Source organism: Macrobrachium rosenbergii, chromosome 37 (genome assembly GCF_040412425.1).
Source record: "Macrobrachium rosenbergii isolate ZJJX-2024 chromosome 37, ASM4041242v1, whole genome shotgun sequence".
Lineage (NCBI taxonomy): Eukaryota > Metazoa > Arthropoda > Malacostraca > Decapoda > Palaemonidae > Macrobrachium > Macrobrachium rosenbergii.
This window is the reverse complement of record NC_089777.1, coordinates 40,388,645-40,405,676: the sequence shown is the minus strand read 5'-3', so window position 1 is coordinate 40,405,676 and position 17,032 is coordinate 40,388,645. Positions and strand designations below refer to the sequence as shown.

At 41.9% G+C, this 17,032-nt stretch overlaps 1 protein-coding gene across 1 annotated transcript in view; it reads left to right on the top strand.

Annotated features, from left to right (window-relative positions):
* Positions 1–12,179, top strand: part of LOC136825522 (mitochondrial pyruvate carrier 2-like) — a 56,423-nt gene extending 44,244 nt beyond the window's left edge. The window contains exon 5 of the mRNA XM_067082096.1: positions 10,862–12,179. Coding sequence (XP_066938197.1) covers positions 10,862–10,898 — 37 coding nt within the window. The 3' untranslated portion in view covers positions 10,899–12,179. The remainder of the gene's footprint in view (positions 1–10,861) is intronic.
* Positions 12,180–17,032: the final 4,853 nt, after the last annotated feature.

The following is a 17,032-nucleotide window of genomic DNA, read 5'->3' as shown; positions in this document are numbered from 1 at the left end:
CATCAGATAAAGTCTACCAGGCTGAGTGGTGTATCTTGAGGTCATGTTGCAGACGAAATAATGTGTCCCCTTCTAGTACCTCTGTAACAGAAATAGCGGACATTCTACTGTTCTTACACTCCACTAAAGGACTTTCCACCTCTACCATTAAGGGCTACAGAGCAATGCTTAGCTCGGTTTTCTGCCACAAAGGAATTGGACTTATCGTCTAACCAGGATTTGTCCGATCTCATTAAGTCCTTTGATACCACGAAACTTACAGAAAAACCTTTGCTGTCCTGGAATTTAGACAGTAATTAAGTGCCTGACCAGTTCACATTTTAAGCCCATGCAGTCTGTCTCCTTAAGGCATATTACTAGAAAAACTTTTTCTGGTAGCCTTGGCCACTGCCAAAAGGTCCAGTGAAATCCATGCCTTGGACAAAAATGTCGGACTTTCTCAGGGGAATGCAGTTTGCTCCTTTTCCCTAGGATTTTTAGCCAAGAACAAATCACCATCGAATCCATGGCCTCGTTCTTTTACGATTAAGAGCTTGACTGAGATAGTAGGCCCATCTGAAGAAGAAAGAGCTCTCTGTCCGGTAAAGGCCCTTCAGTTTTATCTTCACAGAACAAAGACTGTTCGTGGTACATCAAGGAACCTTTGGTGTTCTGTGAAATATCCCTCTCGGCCTCTGTCTAAGAATGCCCTGGCGTTCTTCGTCAGGGACTTGATTTCAGAAGCTCAGTCCATGGTTAGCGAAAACACTCTTTCCTCATGCAGGGTAAAAGCCCAGGAGATAAGAGTGGTAGCTACGTCTTTGGCGTTTAAGCGCAATTTATCCCTCACGTCAATTGTGCAATCGACGTTTTGGAAGTGCAAGTCAGTATTTGAATCTCATTACTTAAGGGATATCAAAACTATTTACGACCAGTGCAGTACCTTGGGTCTGTTTTACGTGGCTGGCATGTGTTGGGGGAGGAAACGTAGAAAGCAATGTCCTTTCTTTAATCTCTTCGCCTTGCTTAGGGTGTTAAGTTTTTTGGGGAGCCTGGGAGTACTATGTACGTGGAGTACCCTCCAGTCCTTTGGTATTTTAATGGTTGGGTATTGGTGTTTTTAATTACGTTTTGGTGGTTATATTGACCATATTTATTCTGGTTATTGTGTGTGGTACTGCACCTTTTAGGGCCATCTTGTGTTCTTTGGTAGCTGTTGGAAATTAGTTCATCGATACAAAGCACCCACTGTAGTAGTAGGCCCTCAAGGCTTTACCGCCTCGCCTCTACTGGATAAGATGAGCGCCAACCAGAGGCAGCATTTACCTGTAGCAGCTCTCTTATCAGGTAGGGTTCAACAACATTGGTTTAGTGTTAGCAAATTTCTATTCTCAAACTCATTACTATTAATAATGTTTTGGGGTAGATACGTCCAACCTTCCCACCTCCATTCAATGTGGGAATCAGCTATGTAATTACCGGGTAAGTTACTTATATAAAAATGACATTTTTATAATAAAATAAGTTTTATATATACTTACCCAATAATTACATGATCGAGTTCTTATTCCTGCCCTCACTTGGACATAAGGGCATAAACGAATTGAAGCTCTTTTTTAAATTGTGATTCTTCCCCTGAAAGTGGGCGGGGCACATCATCATAACCAAAACAAACTAGTGTGACCTACAATTTCAAAGTTTTAAGCTGGCAGTTAAAAGAAACTAAAAGCTATATAATTACTGGGTAAGTATATATAAAACTTTATTTTATTATAAAAATGTCATTTTTATGATAAGATAAATTTTTTAGATACTGTCCCTCTTATCATTGAGATCCCTCCCTCCTCCCTTTGTAAGAGGTTAAAAGAAGAATGACAGCCAAATCTTTTGCTGTCTTACCTCACCCTCCAAAGGTGAGGCTGACTACTGGGAGCATTTGTTAACGATTCTTTCAATTTTAACACTTGTTGAACCTACACCAAGTAGCCGCAGATAAAGCTAATGATAGAGGGTTAGTACCTAAAAAATTTATTTAATCATAAAAAAAGGATTTTGACAAAGGAAAAATCTATTTCTGGAGAGGGGCCCGTGTCACCCGGTGAAATAGTCCATTCAGCACTTATTTCTAGGTAATTCCGTTGCTAGATACCAGAGAAAGCTAAATGAAATGCTGGAGTTACTACCCCCAGAGCGAGCTCCACTAGATGGAGTCGTGTATGGAAAAGGGTGAACTACAAAAACACGGAACCTTATCCTATAGAGATTCCCAATGTCAAAAGTCCCAACGAGAGAGGTGCCGATACAAGCCCATGCACTACTCATGGACTGTATACAAGGCAACACTAGCCGCATTCCATGTTAGCACCCACCTCACTAGAATGAAGTTTATCAAGGGAGGGAGAGAATGAAAAACAGGGTGGGTCACCCGGGTGACACGGGCCCCCTCCAGAAATAGATTTTCCTTTGTCAAAATCCTTTTTCTGGATCGGGTCCCGTGTCACCCGTGAAATAGTAACAGAGAAATAAACATCATTCTTATGCTATTAAAGACTTAAATAGAAACGTTGAAAACTAGGAGAATTCTACCCTGAACATAAGTAAGGTCCTCTAAGTTCATGTAATGAAAATAATGTAAGTGGTCACCGTCTAAGATCATGAGCTTAGAATAGCACCTGAATAGGCTTGTATTAAGAAAATACTTCCTGCCTAATAGCAGACCCAATGACAGTGCCCCCCCCTTTTTTAAAGGAGAGGACCTGACAAAATTGCAGGGTCCTGTCTAAAAAGCCTGCAAGGAGAAAACTGGACACAGAAACAGACCTTGTAAAAGGGGAGTACTTTCCAAGGTGACCACCAAAATGAGGACCTTCAATTGTAGATAGAAAGTTAGGGTGAGGAATTCACAACACTACCCCTGATGAGGGGAAACCAAACTGATTGGTTCCGCCAGACAAACCAAACTGATTGGTTCTGCCAGACAGGGCAGACAGTACAGGAAAACTAACACTAGAAGCTAAGCTGATTAAAAATTTTTGGGACTTCCTTAACAAGGAAAGATAAGAACAAGATGATTGTTGGTTACATTGGCTAACTCCGATACATTACTCAAAGACCAGGAAACCGAATGTGGACGGAGTACTGTTCTTAGACGAACACAGACCTTAGGGATGAAAGTTAAGGGCCTGTGAGTCTGGCTCCAACAAAACACTTTCCTCGAGGCCAATGCGGCCGCATCAGTACTGTAGCTTCAAAACTATGTGAAGAGTGCTAGTTACTTAACTGCAGAACCATACTGCAGTAGAGTAGGATCCCTTAACTGATTTCAGGAAAACAGTAATAACAGGACCAATATCAGTTTCCTCCTAAACTGTAAGATTCACAAAGACCACAAAGCCAGGACATCAGAGTTTGAGGGGCTGACGCAGGCTGAGTTTATACCAGACGGGACAGCTTGATAGTTTGTGGCTGAATTGGGTTGCAAACAGACCTACTTCCAGGCCCAGGAAAAGGTCACAAGACTACCTGAATGACGCTCCGCCTAAGGACTATTCCGACACCAGGGGAGGCCCTGGATAGGGAAAAAGCAGTGACCTTTTGGACCCCTACGAAAGGGTGGTAGACAGAGGCACCTTGTGTCTGTTGGTTATGGAGAAGAATGAACCATAACCTGAACGAAGCAACTTCGAGTCCAAAACCACTTGTTTACGCAGCGCACTATTGCTGTTTTGTTCAGAACCAGCCTAAAAGGAAACCTCTTGGGGGAAGAAGTTTCCAAGGACAGGAAGACTGTCACAGCCCTCCAAAGCGTTGATATGGAACTGCCGAACGTGACCGACTAAGTACCATGTACTTCATTGGGCCAAAAATATCCACCTCACCCGCCCAGAGAGGTGACGGTGTGGAATACTGAGGCCGGAGGGGAAAGCTGGAGAGGAACTGACTTTTATCCTTAAGCACTTGACAGTTGTGCAAGGCCGGAGGCCACTATTCAAACAGGAGGAATCAGGAGACACGTCCCTGACTCCACCATACCCCTCTGTCATAAACTCCAGCTTTGACTTCAGAAGGAGAACCATCACTGAAGCAAACTGGAGAAAACCCAGGACCTTTTCTTGGGCACGGGGAGAGGTATGCTTGAGATGATGAAATGATAAGATGCCCTTTGCTATCTCTTTCCACTTCCACTGGATTCATAACTACGGAAGGCTACCCTCCTGAATCAGGTGGGATTCCTTCCTGGTTACTTAGAAGCCCAAAGACCCTAGAAACCGATTATAATGACCGCGCCCTCAGGCAATTCCCGACGCTGGGTGCCCAAATGAGCCAGGCAACTAGATATGCAGCTAGCATAGCCTCCTAATACCGGAGCTGTTGAACTACGGTATTGTTCAAACTGGCAAAGACTCTGGAGCCGCATTGAGGAGGGCATGAACCTGAAGGGGCACGCCTGCTCCCGAGTTTGAATCCCAAGAAGGGATAGGACCTTTCTGCAACCAAGATGTGAAAGGAAGCGTGGAAAGGTCTATAGAGGTGGTTACGGCTCCACGGAGCAGTAGGATCCGAACCCACAAGACTGTAAGCAACCAAGACTTGCCGCATGAATAAGGAAAACAAACGGGACACGCCGGAAAATTTTTCCAGTGGAAGGGAACTTCCTTGGCAGACTGAAAAAGCCTGACAGGCCATTCACAAAGACCCCCAGAACTCTGGCCGGAGGCTGATTGAACCTGATTGGGGAGGGGACAACAGTCCAGCTCCACCCCGGGCCTGATAACTATACTCTGGGCCCAGGAACTGAAGTTCCAGTGGCCCCAAAAATGGTACAGCCTCCCACCCATATGAGAAATACTACAGGGAGGAGGCTTGATTGCCTCCCGTGAGCGTAATGCCTTCCCAATTTCTCGGAGAGGAGTAGGATGCATCCCTGCTCCTATGATAACCCCGAGGGTCAGAGCCTCTGGCCAAATGTCTAGTGAAAATTCTTTCCTTAGGTTTTCGTATGAAGCAAAGAAAACTCCAGCGGAGGCACATGGGGAGGCAGAGACACACGGGGGAGTTACAAGGGGCTGATGTGTTGGCTGAACCGCACACATCGAAGTGGAGGCTGGGAGTGAGAGCTGACGGCTGCCTAGGGGCAGATACCTGAAGAGCCTGCACCACCGCCTGAGCAGGGGGCTCTTGAACTACATGAACTTCTTGCCGGACTTGGGACAGGTCCCGCAAGATCAGACCGTTTCTGCTCGAGGGTAGACACCCATGAGAACGGGGCTCTGGGTAACATTAGTAGCCCCAGACGGGTCAGAATAACGCCCACCTGGGGAAAAGATTAATTCTCCAGGTGAAACTGTTCATAAGATTTTTCAGCTCAAAAATGTGTTTTCAGGCCACGGAATGGGCAAGCCTGACTTTTACACCCAATGTTTCAGCTTCCGAAAATTGACTCGAAGCTTAGGGAGCTGTACGCTGAATAAATTAGAAGCGTAGTCCAGGGTTAGAAGATTCACTGTGAATGTATCTGTGATATCTGTCTCCTGGAAATGCCTCAGCGATACATTTTCAAAACAAGCCTGTTGATAAGAGGGGCTACATTCGAGCACAAGGGGTTAAGAAACAGGGCTCTCAAAGAGAGCACGGTAAGACCCCACAGCTGGAGCGTGAACTGGAATTCTCCGCCTGCCACTCCGTTAGAGTCCTCAGGAGACGATGTGTCCAGCCCCTAGCTGAGGGCTCACTTATGGATCCTGCCAGACAGATGCCATGCCTGTTCTGACAGTCTGGTAAAACCCGGATAAGAGGATACCAGACCGAAGGGAAGAAATGCCCTTCCACCAACCTCCTCCGTGTGCCCACACCCCCGATAGGAGGGTGCCTTCATGCTGGGAAGCATAAAGGGTTAGGCGCCAAGATTCCCCAGACTGGAGGGGAAAAGAGGTGGAGATGTCCGAACGATAGAATTCCAGAACGGAGCAGGACTTAACAGGTGATCCATTGACAATGAGTCTTGAGATTAATCTCTTGGGATTTAAGCTCCTGGGAAAGGGAAGGCATGGACCATGACGATAGATAGTTAGTTTAATAGGTTGACAATGACCCTCATAACGAGCTCCTTATAAGGAGACCCGTAAAAGAGTTTTCAACAAAGGAAGGAGGGGGTAACCGCCTTGCTTTGCTTGGGCCGTGTCCCTTTCCAGAAGACGAGGCCAAACTCAGATGGCACCGGATTAGAGATCCGAGACGTCCTGAGGGGGCCCCGAGCGGGTCTTCTTGGTTTAAAAAGGGTGTGTGTTTTTTTTTTTTTTTTTTTTTTTTTTTACTGACTTCACCTTAGGGACGGTAGACCAGGAACCGTCGAAAAGGGATGAGAAGGTAACAAAATCCCCTAAAGGAAAAGTTTGCCTCACTTAATTCCGAGCTAAGCGGAAAAGGTTTGTCTCAATTATTCCCGCACCTACTTATCGCTCCAGGACGATGTTCACAGGTCCGAGAACGAGACAGAAGGCCGCTGGACACGTCTTCAGAAAACTCTCCGTAAACAATTAACTTGAAGGCGAAGAGTTACGAGACTTGGGAACTCCGGCCTCCAGGAGGGGGAAAAAATAGGACCCCAGACACCGGAGGAACAACTATCAATAAGTTATATAAGACGGAGTTTGGCAAAGGAAAAACCGATAGGTGTATATGAAACCTACCAATTTACCAAGAATCTCTAACCGAACGGAGTTTGGCGGAGGAAATCGAGGAGGCGAATATGAAACCTACCGATCCACCGAGAATCTCACCGGAGAGAGCCCAAACACCGAAAGATTAATTATTAATAAGCCACAAGAGGGAGAACCGATAGGTTTATATGAAACCTACCGAGTTAACGAGAATCCCGCCCGAGACGGAGTTCGAAAAGAGCGACTATTAATAAGCCACATGAGGCGGAGCTTGACGGAGGTAAAACCGACAGGTATATATGAAACCTACGGATTCATCAGGTAGCCTGCTCGGGAGAGCATAGCGCATAACGCAATCTGCCGGGTGCCAAACGACTAATAATAAGCCAAAGGAGGCGGCGTTTGGCGGCAATAAAACCGACTGGTGTAAATAAAACCTACGGATTCATCAAGTAGCCTGCTCGGAGAGAGCATAGCGTATTTTACAACCTTCCGAGTCAAGAATAAGTCACATGAGGCGGAGTTTGGTGGAGACGAAACCGACAGGTATATATAAAACCTACGGGTTCATCAAGAAGCCTGCTCGAGGAGAGCATAGCGCATTTCACAACCTTCCGTGCCAAACTATAAATCCAAAACAGACTGCGCACCGGAATGGGAGCTATAGACTCCGTGACCGCTGGTTTGTTGTAGGATAGCGGAGCATTCCTGCACTTGACAAAACCAGCTGAAAACGTATAAGAAAAGGGCATGCTGGAACGGATGCCGGGCAGAGTACTGTAGCAGCCATAGCCTAGTCAGACCAGGAAAACCCCGGAGAAAACCGGAGAGAAAACCGCCTAACAGGACAAAACTCATAGACATAAAAACAGAGTCAACGGAACATTCGGGCGTGACCATGTTTTATCATGTTTGAACAAAATGTGGGAAGGTTATGAACTGTTCGGAAGTGGGCGCACTCCGAGCCAAGAGAGGAAAACCCCGGAGGAGGATATCCTGAACGGTGATAGCGGTGGGGAATAAACGCCGACCGCTAAACACTAAAACCGCCGTAGCAGTAAGCAAGGAGAGCGCCCAACAAGATAACGAAACACCGAACAGGTAGTAGCAAAAAGGAGGGGGAACGCCGAAAGTAAATAAAAACAGAAGACAGTTAGGTGGAGAACACTAACTGGCCTCGTATGAGATCCCAACAGTGAGGTGCGAACATGTAGGAAGCACCACGCTTCTAAGGGAAATAGTCGACGTAAAAGGAAGGGGGAAGGATAGGCCAGGAGGTTGGTAACCCAAAGCAGCGACCAGGGTGGGACAGCACTCCCGGGCGCCCAGAGATTCTCATAGATCCCCTCGCTATGTAAGCTGTGTTGCACGACAAGAGCGAGAGAAAAGAGAGGAAGGGCAAAAACCTCTACGGCCAGGAGAGCAATGAAAGATAAAAGGAGTGTGAACAGGAGTGGGGAGAGCACTCCTGGTCACCTCCAGGTCCAGGTGGAGTGCCAACTCAGACACACCGAAGGACAATCAATCAATGCAGAGGAGGGGATTTAGGCTACACATAAAATAAGGATAAATTGCTCTCAAGCCTTGGAAAGTTAACAAACTTTGAAAACAAACCAAGGGGAGAGAGAGAGCAAAGGATAAAAGGGAGAGAAGGGGACTCTCGAAACCACAAAATAACATATATATAGTCGGTAAAAGAAGTGTGAACAGGAGTGGGAGAGCACTCCCGGTCACCATTGGTAAGCAACCCAAAGAAGGATTGAACTAGGATAGGCTACGAGGTAAACCCTCGCTATTCCAGCTTAACTTATTAGGAACATTAGCCTAAGTGAAAAGCCGAAACAGGGAGAGGGTGGACGTAGGCAATATATCCAAGTCAAAACCAAACAAAGGGAAGCACCAGACATAAAACACACATGTACAGAACGAGATCACCGACATGAAACTCATACGTACAGATCGAGATCGTCCCCTCCTTAACGAATTTTTCCCCGAAGGGAAAAAGTGTTACAGCCAACCCCTAGGCTAACCTAACTGAGGCGATGTAAAGGAAGGAAGCCTAGGAGAGGGGTAAAGGCTAACCAATAACTCAAAAAAAAATCATAATAAAACAAAAATTGTCTATAAGGTACATGTAGGAGGATAGGCAGGCCCAACACAACATGGACGTGAAGGGACATGACCGACCTCCAGTTAAATGAAAGTATCCCAAAATTAACAAAATTCAAAAGCATCCAAGCACAAGGTCAAAAATTAAATGTAACAATGAAAATCATGTTCCCATACACTTAGAGAAGTGAGTCTAAAACAAGGCAAAATAAAGCCAAAATAAGAAGCTTAATAGGCCCAGGGGAAACCACGTAGCCTAAACAGCAAGACAGCACTTGACCAGGAAGGGAACACAAAATTCACAAAATAAACAAAATTATAAAAACAAAGTAAAAACTGTAACAGTACCAATGAAAATAAGATCCCAAAAGGCTAAGAGAAGTGAGTGACAAAAATAAAGCATAATGAGGCCATGATAATAGCGAATGGGCTTGAGGGGGAAACTCGTGAGTCAAACGCTCAACAACATTTCTCGTAATGAAGCCACGATAAAAAGCGAATGGGCCCGAGGGGGTAGCTTTCAGAGCCTAAACGCTAAACATCACTCCCGTAATGAAGCCATGATAAAGGCAATGGGCCCGAGTGGGTAGCTCGTAGCCTAAACGCTAAACATCACTTCCGTAATAAAAATCACTCGTAATGAAGCCATGATAAAAGCGAATGGGCCCGAGGGGGTAGCTCAGTAGCCTAAACGCTAAACAGCACTTCATCGAGTAAATGGGTACAGAACAAACAAAAATTAATCAAACCCACTAAAGTTGGGGATCATTAATAGTAAAACATCCCAAATAAAAAGGGATACAAATAAAAAACACAAAACAAATATGCCGCTCCAAGACCAAGAGAGGTCAAGAGACGACGTGAGAGGAGATCGAGACGGGCGTTATAAATTCCTTTAATTATTAAACTAAAGGGAAATAAGAAGCCTCAATCGCCTAAAAACAACAAAACACTGGTACTCAAGTAATTGAAGAAGAACCTTGCGAGGATGCCATAAAAAATCCAAAATAGAGCACAAAATAAGGATCACAACGAAATTACGTGTGAACGAAAAAACGTGCTAAAATGGAATGCGGCTAGTGTTGCCTTGTATACAGTCCACAAGTAGTGCATGGGCTTGTATCGGCACCTCTCTCGTTGGGACTTTTGACATTGGGAATCTCTATAGGATAAGGTTCCGTGTTTTTGTAGTTCACCCTTTTCCATACACGACTCCATCTAGTGGAGCTCGCTCTGGGGGTAGTAACTCCAGCATTTCATTTAGCTTTCTCTGGTATCTAGCAACGGAATTACCTAGAAATAAGTGCTGAATGGACTATTTCACCGGGTGACACGGGACCCCGATCCAGAAATCATTATTTTTATTAATTTTAATTGGTAGATAAAGTGGATTGCATCTGTAATGAAATTGCAGTCTGTGAACCCCAGTGTTTTAGCTTTCTGTAAAAGAAAACTGTTGTGCCGGCTTTGTCTGTCTGAACTTTTTCTGTCCACCCTCAGATCTTAAAAACTACTGAGGCTAGAGGGCTGCGAATTGGTATGTTGAGCATCCACCCTCCAGTCATTAAACATACCAAACTGCAACCCTCTAGACTCAGTAGTTTTTATTTTATTTAGGGTTTAAAGTTAGCCATAATCATACTTCTGGCACCGTTATAGGTACCAACAACATAGACCACCACCGGACTATGGCTGAGTTTCATGGGCCATGGCTGAAAGTTTCATACAGCGTTATACGCTGTACAGAAAACTCAATTGCACCTAAGAAACTTTGGTGCATTTTTTACTTGTTTCCTCTTGAAATTAATTTGGGTCATAGGTTATGTATATGAGGTAACCATACCCGCTTAAATTTCTAGTGTCCCCATCTGTATTCACTAATAACAGATTAACAGTACTGTAGTTCTATTTGTTAGGAGAGTTTTTGATATGTATTGTATCTTGAAATGCCAAATTACTTGATTCTTTGTGCCAACATTTTTTGTTTTATGTGATTACAAGAAATTATCATAACCTGCAGTTTGCCTATTTTATGACTTGCATATGTGTACAGGAAACTTTTAATGTACTATCAATGTAAGTTTGATATTTTAATTATATATTTTTGTTTATAGGTACGAACAGAGCAAAAAGAAGGCAGAGTCTTCCTAGAGGAAACATGCTTACCATAACTGTAGGCTTAATGAGAGGAATTATAAGGAATTGAGTCTGTTGAATATATTGTTAGATATTTTTTTTTATTGTAACACTGTAAATATCCTGGATATCGAAGTGGTGTGTTATGGTAAATATCAATATTCAAAAGATTTTTAATGACAAAACTTCATAATCTTACTTCTGTTTATGCTGTATGTTTTTAAAAATAGTGAAATATTCTATTATTTTTATACTTACCAATACACCATTTTGTTAGGAGGTATTCCTTCTTAAGAAACTAAGTCAAATTAGAGTTTTACTTGATGTATTATTTTAAAAATTAGTTTATGGACATGTTCATATACGGTAATTCACTTGTAAAATTTTAATGAATTTTAGTTACATAACTTATGGAAGATCTGGTGTATTTTGCTCTAGTGCATCATACAGTAAATTTTTACACAATTTTTCACGTAAATCTTGTGCTGTATTTCTTGTTTGAATGTTGGAGTACAGTAATTGAAAGCTAAAGTATTCATCCTCAGCGACTGTCACTACTTATCATACATATTAGGTATGGCAAGTTAAAAGATTCAGTGAGGAGTGTTCCTAACTTCCTAAAGCCCATATAAATTTTATTGCTTGGAAGTTGAAAACTGCAATCCTCAAAGATATGTCGACATATCCTGATGGTTTGTATAAATATAAAAGAATTAATTTCTCGGTTGTCAGCTTTTAAGAATGAACATTGACTACTTCAAAGGAAACAAGTGTTAAGTGAACATAAGCACAAGTTTTTTATGTTGAGTTTCATCATATTAATAGCTCAGCTAAGGTTGTGTACACATCAGAATTTGTATTTAAATTTTAGGTCCTGCTAAACTGGTTTATAGGTGCTAATCATTGTACTTGTGACTAATATGATTTAACATCACCATTATAAATTAGACATTATACATTAAACGTCTTTAGTATTTCTTTATCTTGAACGACTTTTTTGTGCAGGGGGATGAGATTCATTCTGTGCTGTTTTTGTATGGGTGCTCGTTTCCCTGAAAGTACATAGTAGTGTTATTCACAAGACTGGAAGCCATTTCTCATTGTGAATCACAGTTTCCTCTCATCATAGTTAAAGTTCATGTTAACAGGTAAGGATGCTTAAGTGTTAATATAATTTTCTCATAACCTATGGGAGATCTTGTGTATTTTGCTCTAATAAGCAAATATGCTAACTTGTAAATTACTGTGATTTGTTCTATTCTACCTAACATTGAATAATGAATACAGGTATTTTGATATAGCTCTAATTATTTTCCCCATAATGTTTTGTGTTTTTGTGACTGATGTGTGAAGATTTAAGACTATTTGCTGAGTAAGACAGAATTCCGATACTTTTAAGCCATATCTTCAGGCAATTCATAATTTCAGCTTTGTGGCATGCTCACATCAGTTTTACAATTATCTTGAGTAAAAATTACAGGCAATTGTATTGTACTTTATAGAACTACAGAAAAGGTTTGGGGCAGTTTAGGAAATGCAGTACGATGGAAGTAACAAGATATTACAACAATAATAATTGAGAATATTATTTGGGACATACTTTACTTATTGTTGAAGTTAGCTATATGTGGTTGGCATTAAAAGTAAAAAGATCACTTGTCGGACCTGGATGACTGTCTAGTTTACCTGTTCTTCAACAGGTATGATTCAAACATTTTAGTTCTAGTCAGAATTCTTGCTGTAGTGCAGGATAGTAGCTGGTGATTTGCTAGTTGCTGTTCGTTGTTTTTGAACGATATTATGATTTTTCTGTTACGTTCACTCAGGATTTCTTCAGTGGACAGAAGGCACAAAAACATGTTTTGCAGGAATGTTTTCTATGTTAACATGCTATATACTGCAATTAGATAAGCACTGTATTCTATAGTGTTGTATAGGCATACAGGTTGTGCTAGTTTTAAAGGCCAGGGTTGTGATGTCCTTATTACCCACCACCTCCTCTGCCTATACCTGATCCTACAACCTCAGCACTGCCTTCTGCTCCCCCTTTGGTTCTGAAAAAACATATTCTAAAATTAGATAGGATTTAGTCTTATTCTAGAAACTGTTAAGGGTTTGGCTGAATTCTGGTTTTAAGTAACCAATCCACATTCCCCCATAGTGTGCAATCTTTCTTGCAGTCCCCTTTGAGATCTGTAGCACAAGCTTAGGACTGCTTTGAGGCCCTCTTCCCAACCACCCTCCTGCCATGCAGTACAAGCGGTGTTAATCAGTGTTTTCTCTACCACATGTTGGGTTTCAGTTGTGGCGCAATGAGAGGATGCATGTCTTACTTAAACAGTAGTGGTGTTAAGTCATCACTTTCTCAGTCGCTTCATGGCATGTCACGAGGGTGCATTTCGTACGCTTTGGAGTGTTATTTCTTAATTTTCTCTGCTGCCTCATGGTACTTCAGGAGCACTGCCACAAGAGGCTGTGCTTCATATTTTCAGTTTGTTTCATCGCTTTTTACGCTGCCTTGCAGTGCTTCAGTCATGGTGCCATTGGAGGGTGCACCTTGTAGTGCCTTCTCATCCATGTTGCTTGGGATTTTTGTAAGAGGAGTCAGCTCCTGCCACTGGCTCGTTCTTCTACCCTGGAGGATAAGGAACTTGATTTAGAGGAGTGGTCTTGTGTGTTTCAGTAGCTCATTACAGTATTCACTGTTCTACCCTACATCTTCACAAGTTTGAAGAGGTAGATTAATTAGAGACTTGGTCTCTGTTATCATCAGGTGTGTTGGCACCTACTTAGCCTTTTAAAAACTTGGGCTTTCCTTCCTACTTAAGGTGCTGTTCAAGGAGTTCATTTGTATTTTGTCGCACAAGGTATCATTCAGTAATGCTGGTATTTACCTTCATTATCATATGAGGCACAAAGATCCACCTCATATGACACTTGCACCTTTCCACCTTATATGACACTTGCACCTTGCCAACATTTTACAGTCTTCAGTTCAAGAAAGGATTTTTTTGCCTGATTGTCCAAGTCACCTTACCTCGCAATTAAACTTTCAATTTTTATTAAACTTTTGCTTGGCACAATTGCTCACTCCTTGTGCCAGCTTAAGGAGTTTGTTCCACTGGAAGGTACTAAGAATTTAGAAGTCTATGGATTTTTTAGTTTCTTTTATATAACTATTTTGGATACTCCTCAGAAGTCATCATACGTTTATATGAATACTTGAGTTTCAGAAGAGAAACCAATTCGTCCCTAGTTTGACAAACTAGTGTGAGCCATTTTTTTTCCCCTTCTCTGAGAAAATGGGCTTCAAAATTTTTTGATAATGAGAGCCTCTAATTAGCTCATCTTTTGATGTTTGGTTTGAAAATGTGACAACAGAGACAGCTAAAGTTTTGATATGTTATAGAGCATCAACAACTGAATCACTTTTGTTGGAAAAAAAAAAACTTGAAAAAGATGGGATATGCCAGTTCATCAAAACAGGGACAAATTGTGCTCTAACCTCAGATATATCATGATCTCAGAAGCTGGCAATTTTTGACTTGCCACTAGAATGCCTCCTCACTCTGTCCGTCTTTATGGCAGTTAGGGAGGAGGTTTCTACTCAGGAGAAGTGTGAGTTCTTGAAGCAGTCATGGAGATGTTTCAGAATCTACTCAGGCTTCTTTGATCACCTAATTCTTGTTAGGAAAGCATTCGGAATTAAGAGAACAGTGTTAGTCATCTCCAACCTCAGAAGGTTCAGTTGGCTTTTCTCTTCTTTCAGGGAGTCATCCAGTACAGTTCTGATGGTTTTTCAGAAAAATAACTGGATGGTTCTCTGGTCATGTGGGAAATTTCTTTCCATGTTTCATTAAATCCTCTCTCTCTCACAGTATGAGCTCCAGTAGGGAATGAGTGTCACTAATTCTACTTTATTGGAATGTCTGGCACAATTTTTGGGTTCTTTTCAACCCAAAAAAGTCATTGCTAGCCCTGGCACAATCTTTTGTCTTTCTGTGAGAGGAGCACTTAACAAGTTAAGAAAATCCCAGAACTCCAGGATGTCCCTAGATCTTTGGTGGCTGTAGATGCAATGATTTAGGGATCTATTTCCTCTAGTGGTACACTCCCTTAGAACTCTTCTTTTCAGGAAAAATCTTATTAAACAATTGCATGCCATGAAGTTTTCAAAACCTCAACATGCTTCTGATTGCTGCGTTAACACTATCACCCATCTCTTGTGTTCTCATTGCCACATTGGCACTATCACCTGTCTCATGCGAGCATGAGGTTATTGTGTTGAGAGAGTATCCTCTAGCCTCCTAGAGACTAGACTACAAAATAATTTCAGAGGCTGCGGTTGGTTTATCACTCCTGAAGTTGGTCTCAAGGTGTTTGCTTCTTTACCTCTGTAGTTTCTCTGAAAGCTGTTATTCCTAGCTGTTAGAGGATACAGTTCAGTGTTTTCTTGTATTTTATGTCATACTCAACTAGACATTGCTTATGACCAGGACCTCAAGAGGTCTTTAGGTCTTTTGAAATTGAGGTGCCTGGAACACCATATCACTGGTTTTTGACCCTTAATGTGGTTAGTGCAGAACCATTTGAATCTTTAGAAATAACCTCTTTAAAGTAGTAAGCACACTCAGTATATAGCCCTAGTGCCTGTTGGAGAGTAAACATATTCAAAGTGTTTTTTTTTTTTTGTGGAATGTTAGCTTTTGCAGTGAAGACACTAATCTTTTGTTCTTGCCCTGGGTTTAGAGGTGAGAACGATTATAAGGGGATATTAGAATGCCAAACTTTACCTCACTTAGGGTTGATGAGATAGATAATTATGCCATGTGAGGGCAATTAGAATGTATGTACAGGTACTCACATTAAAGCCTATTAGAAGCTATACTAATCATTTTGTGCATTAGGATATTGAGCACTAATATGTCTAAAATGCATTGCACTTTGTTTCATTTGTTATTTGGTTAAGTTAGCACATGAAAAGTTGAATCCTGATCTGTTACTTATCGGGGAGCTGTTGTTACAGTAAACCCCCCGTATTCGCGTTCTCATGATTCGCGGACTCATGCATTCTGGGGTTTCTCTGTGGAACATATCTAGCCATTATTCACAGAAAATTCGCCCATTCGCGGTATTTTTCACTGAGAAATATTCACTAATTACTGTATTTTCATATAATTTTCATGAATAAATGCACTTTTTGTGATAAAACTGTTAAAATACTCAGGTATATGCATTTTTACAGGGTTTTTCTGTGTTTAAACTATCAAAATGGGAAGTTCTAAGTGTTTTTAGAGGGGTTTTAAGTATTCGCGGATTTTAGCTATTTGCGGAGGGGTGTGGGATGCATCCCCCGCAAATACGGGGGTTTCACTGTACATCATTTAATTTTGAGAAATTTGTCTCTGGAGAACATTGTTAATGTGGTGTTAGTGAAATGCAGTTCCATTTTGCCATGCATTTCTTTGAAAATGTGGAAATTTCATTAGGAATTGTGGCGCTAAGTCTGCTAATCATAGCAAGTACAGTCTTTTTCTGAAACAAATGAAAGTGCAGCTTGTAGTTTCTTCAATTTTAAAGCTTGGTCTTGAGTGCTGAAGAGCATGAAGGTACTGTACATTAATTGTATAGGAGCATGCATTTGTTTCAATAGGTATGCTTTTAGTTTTGACTGTTATTTGTTTGTCTGTTGGACCCACTCACAGGGGTCTCATTAAAACTGCTTTTACTTAGGTAGCATTCTCCATAAGGCTGCACTTACCTTGTCTTATACCAGTGAGTCTTACTCCCTGAAATGAATCCAACTTCAGCAGCATTACAATCCAGAAAGGATCCAAGATCAGGTTAGAATGTTTTGGGTCTTGTTAAAACCTTTAATTTGCTTGACTGGGTGGATTCTTGTCTAGATGCACTAACCCATCATCCTTCTCTCAATGTGGAAGTAAGCTATTCTTAACAGAAGGTAAGATTCATCCCAAAACATGTTAGTCTTCTTGTACTGTTGAAGTACTACCTGCCCTGCCTCCCTCCGACATGTGGGTCGTCAAGAAGAATTTGACGAGAAATAAAAATTCAAAACACACCTTGAGGAGAACAAATGAATGAAGACCATCCAGGTCATCTGAGCAATCTTCTTGTTTTGAACTCAG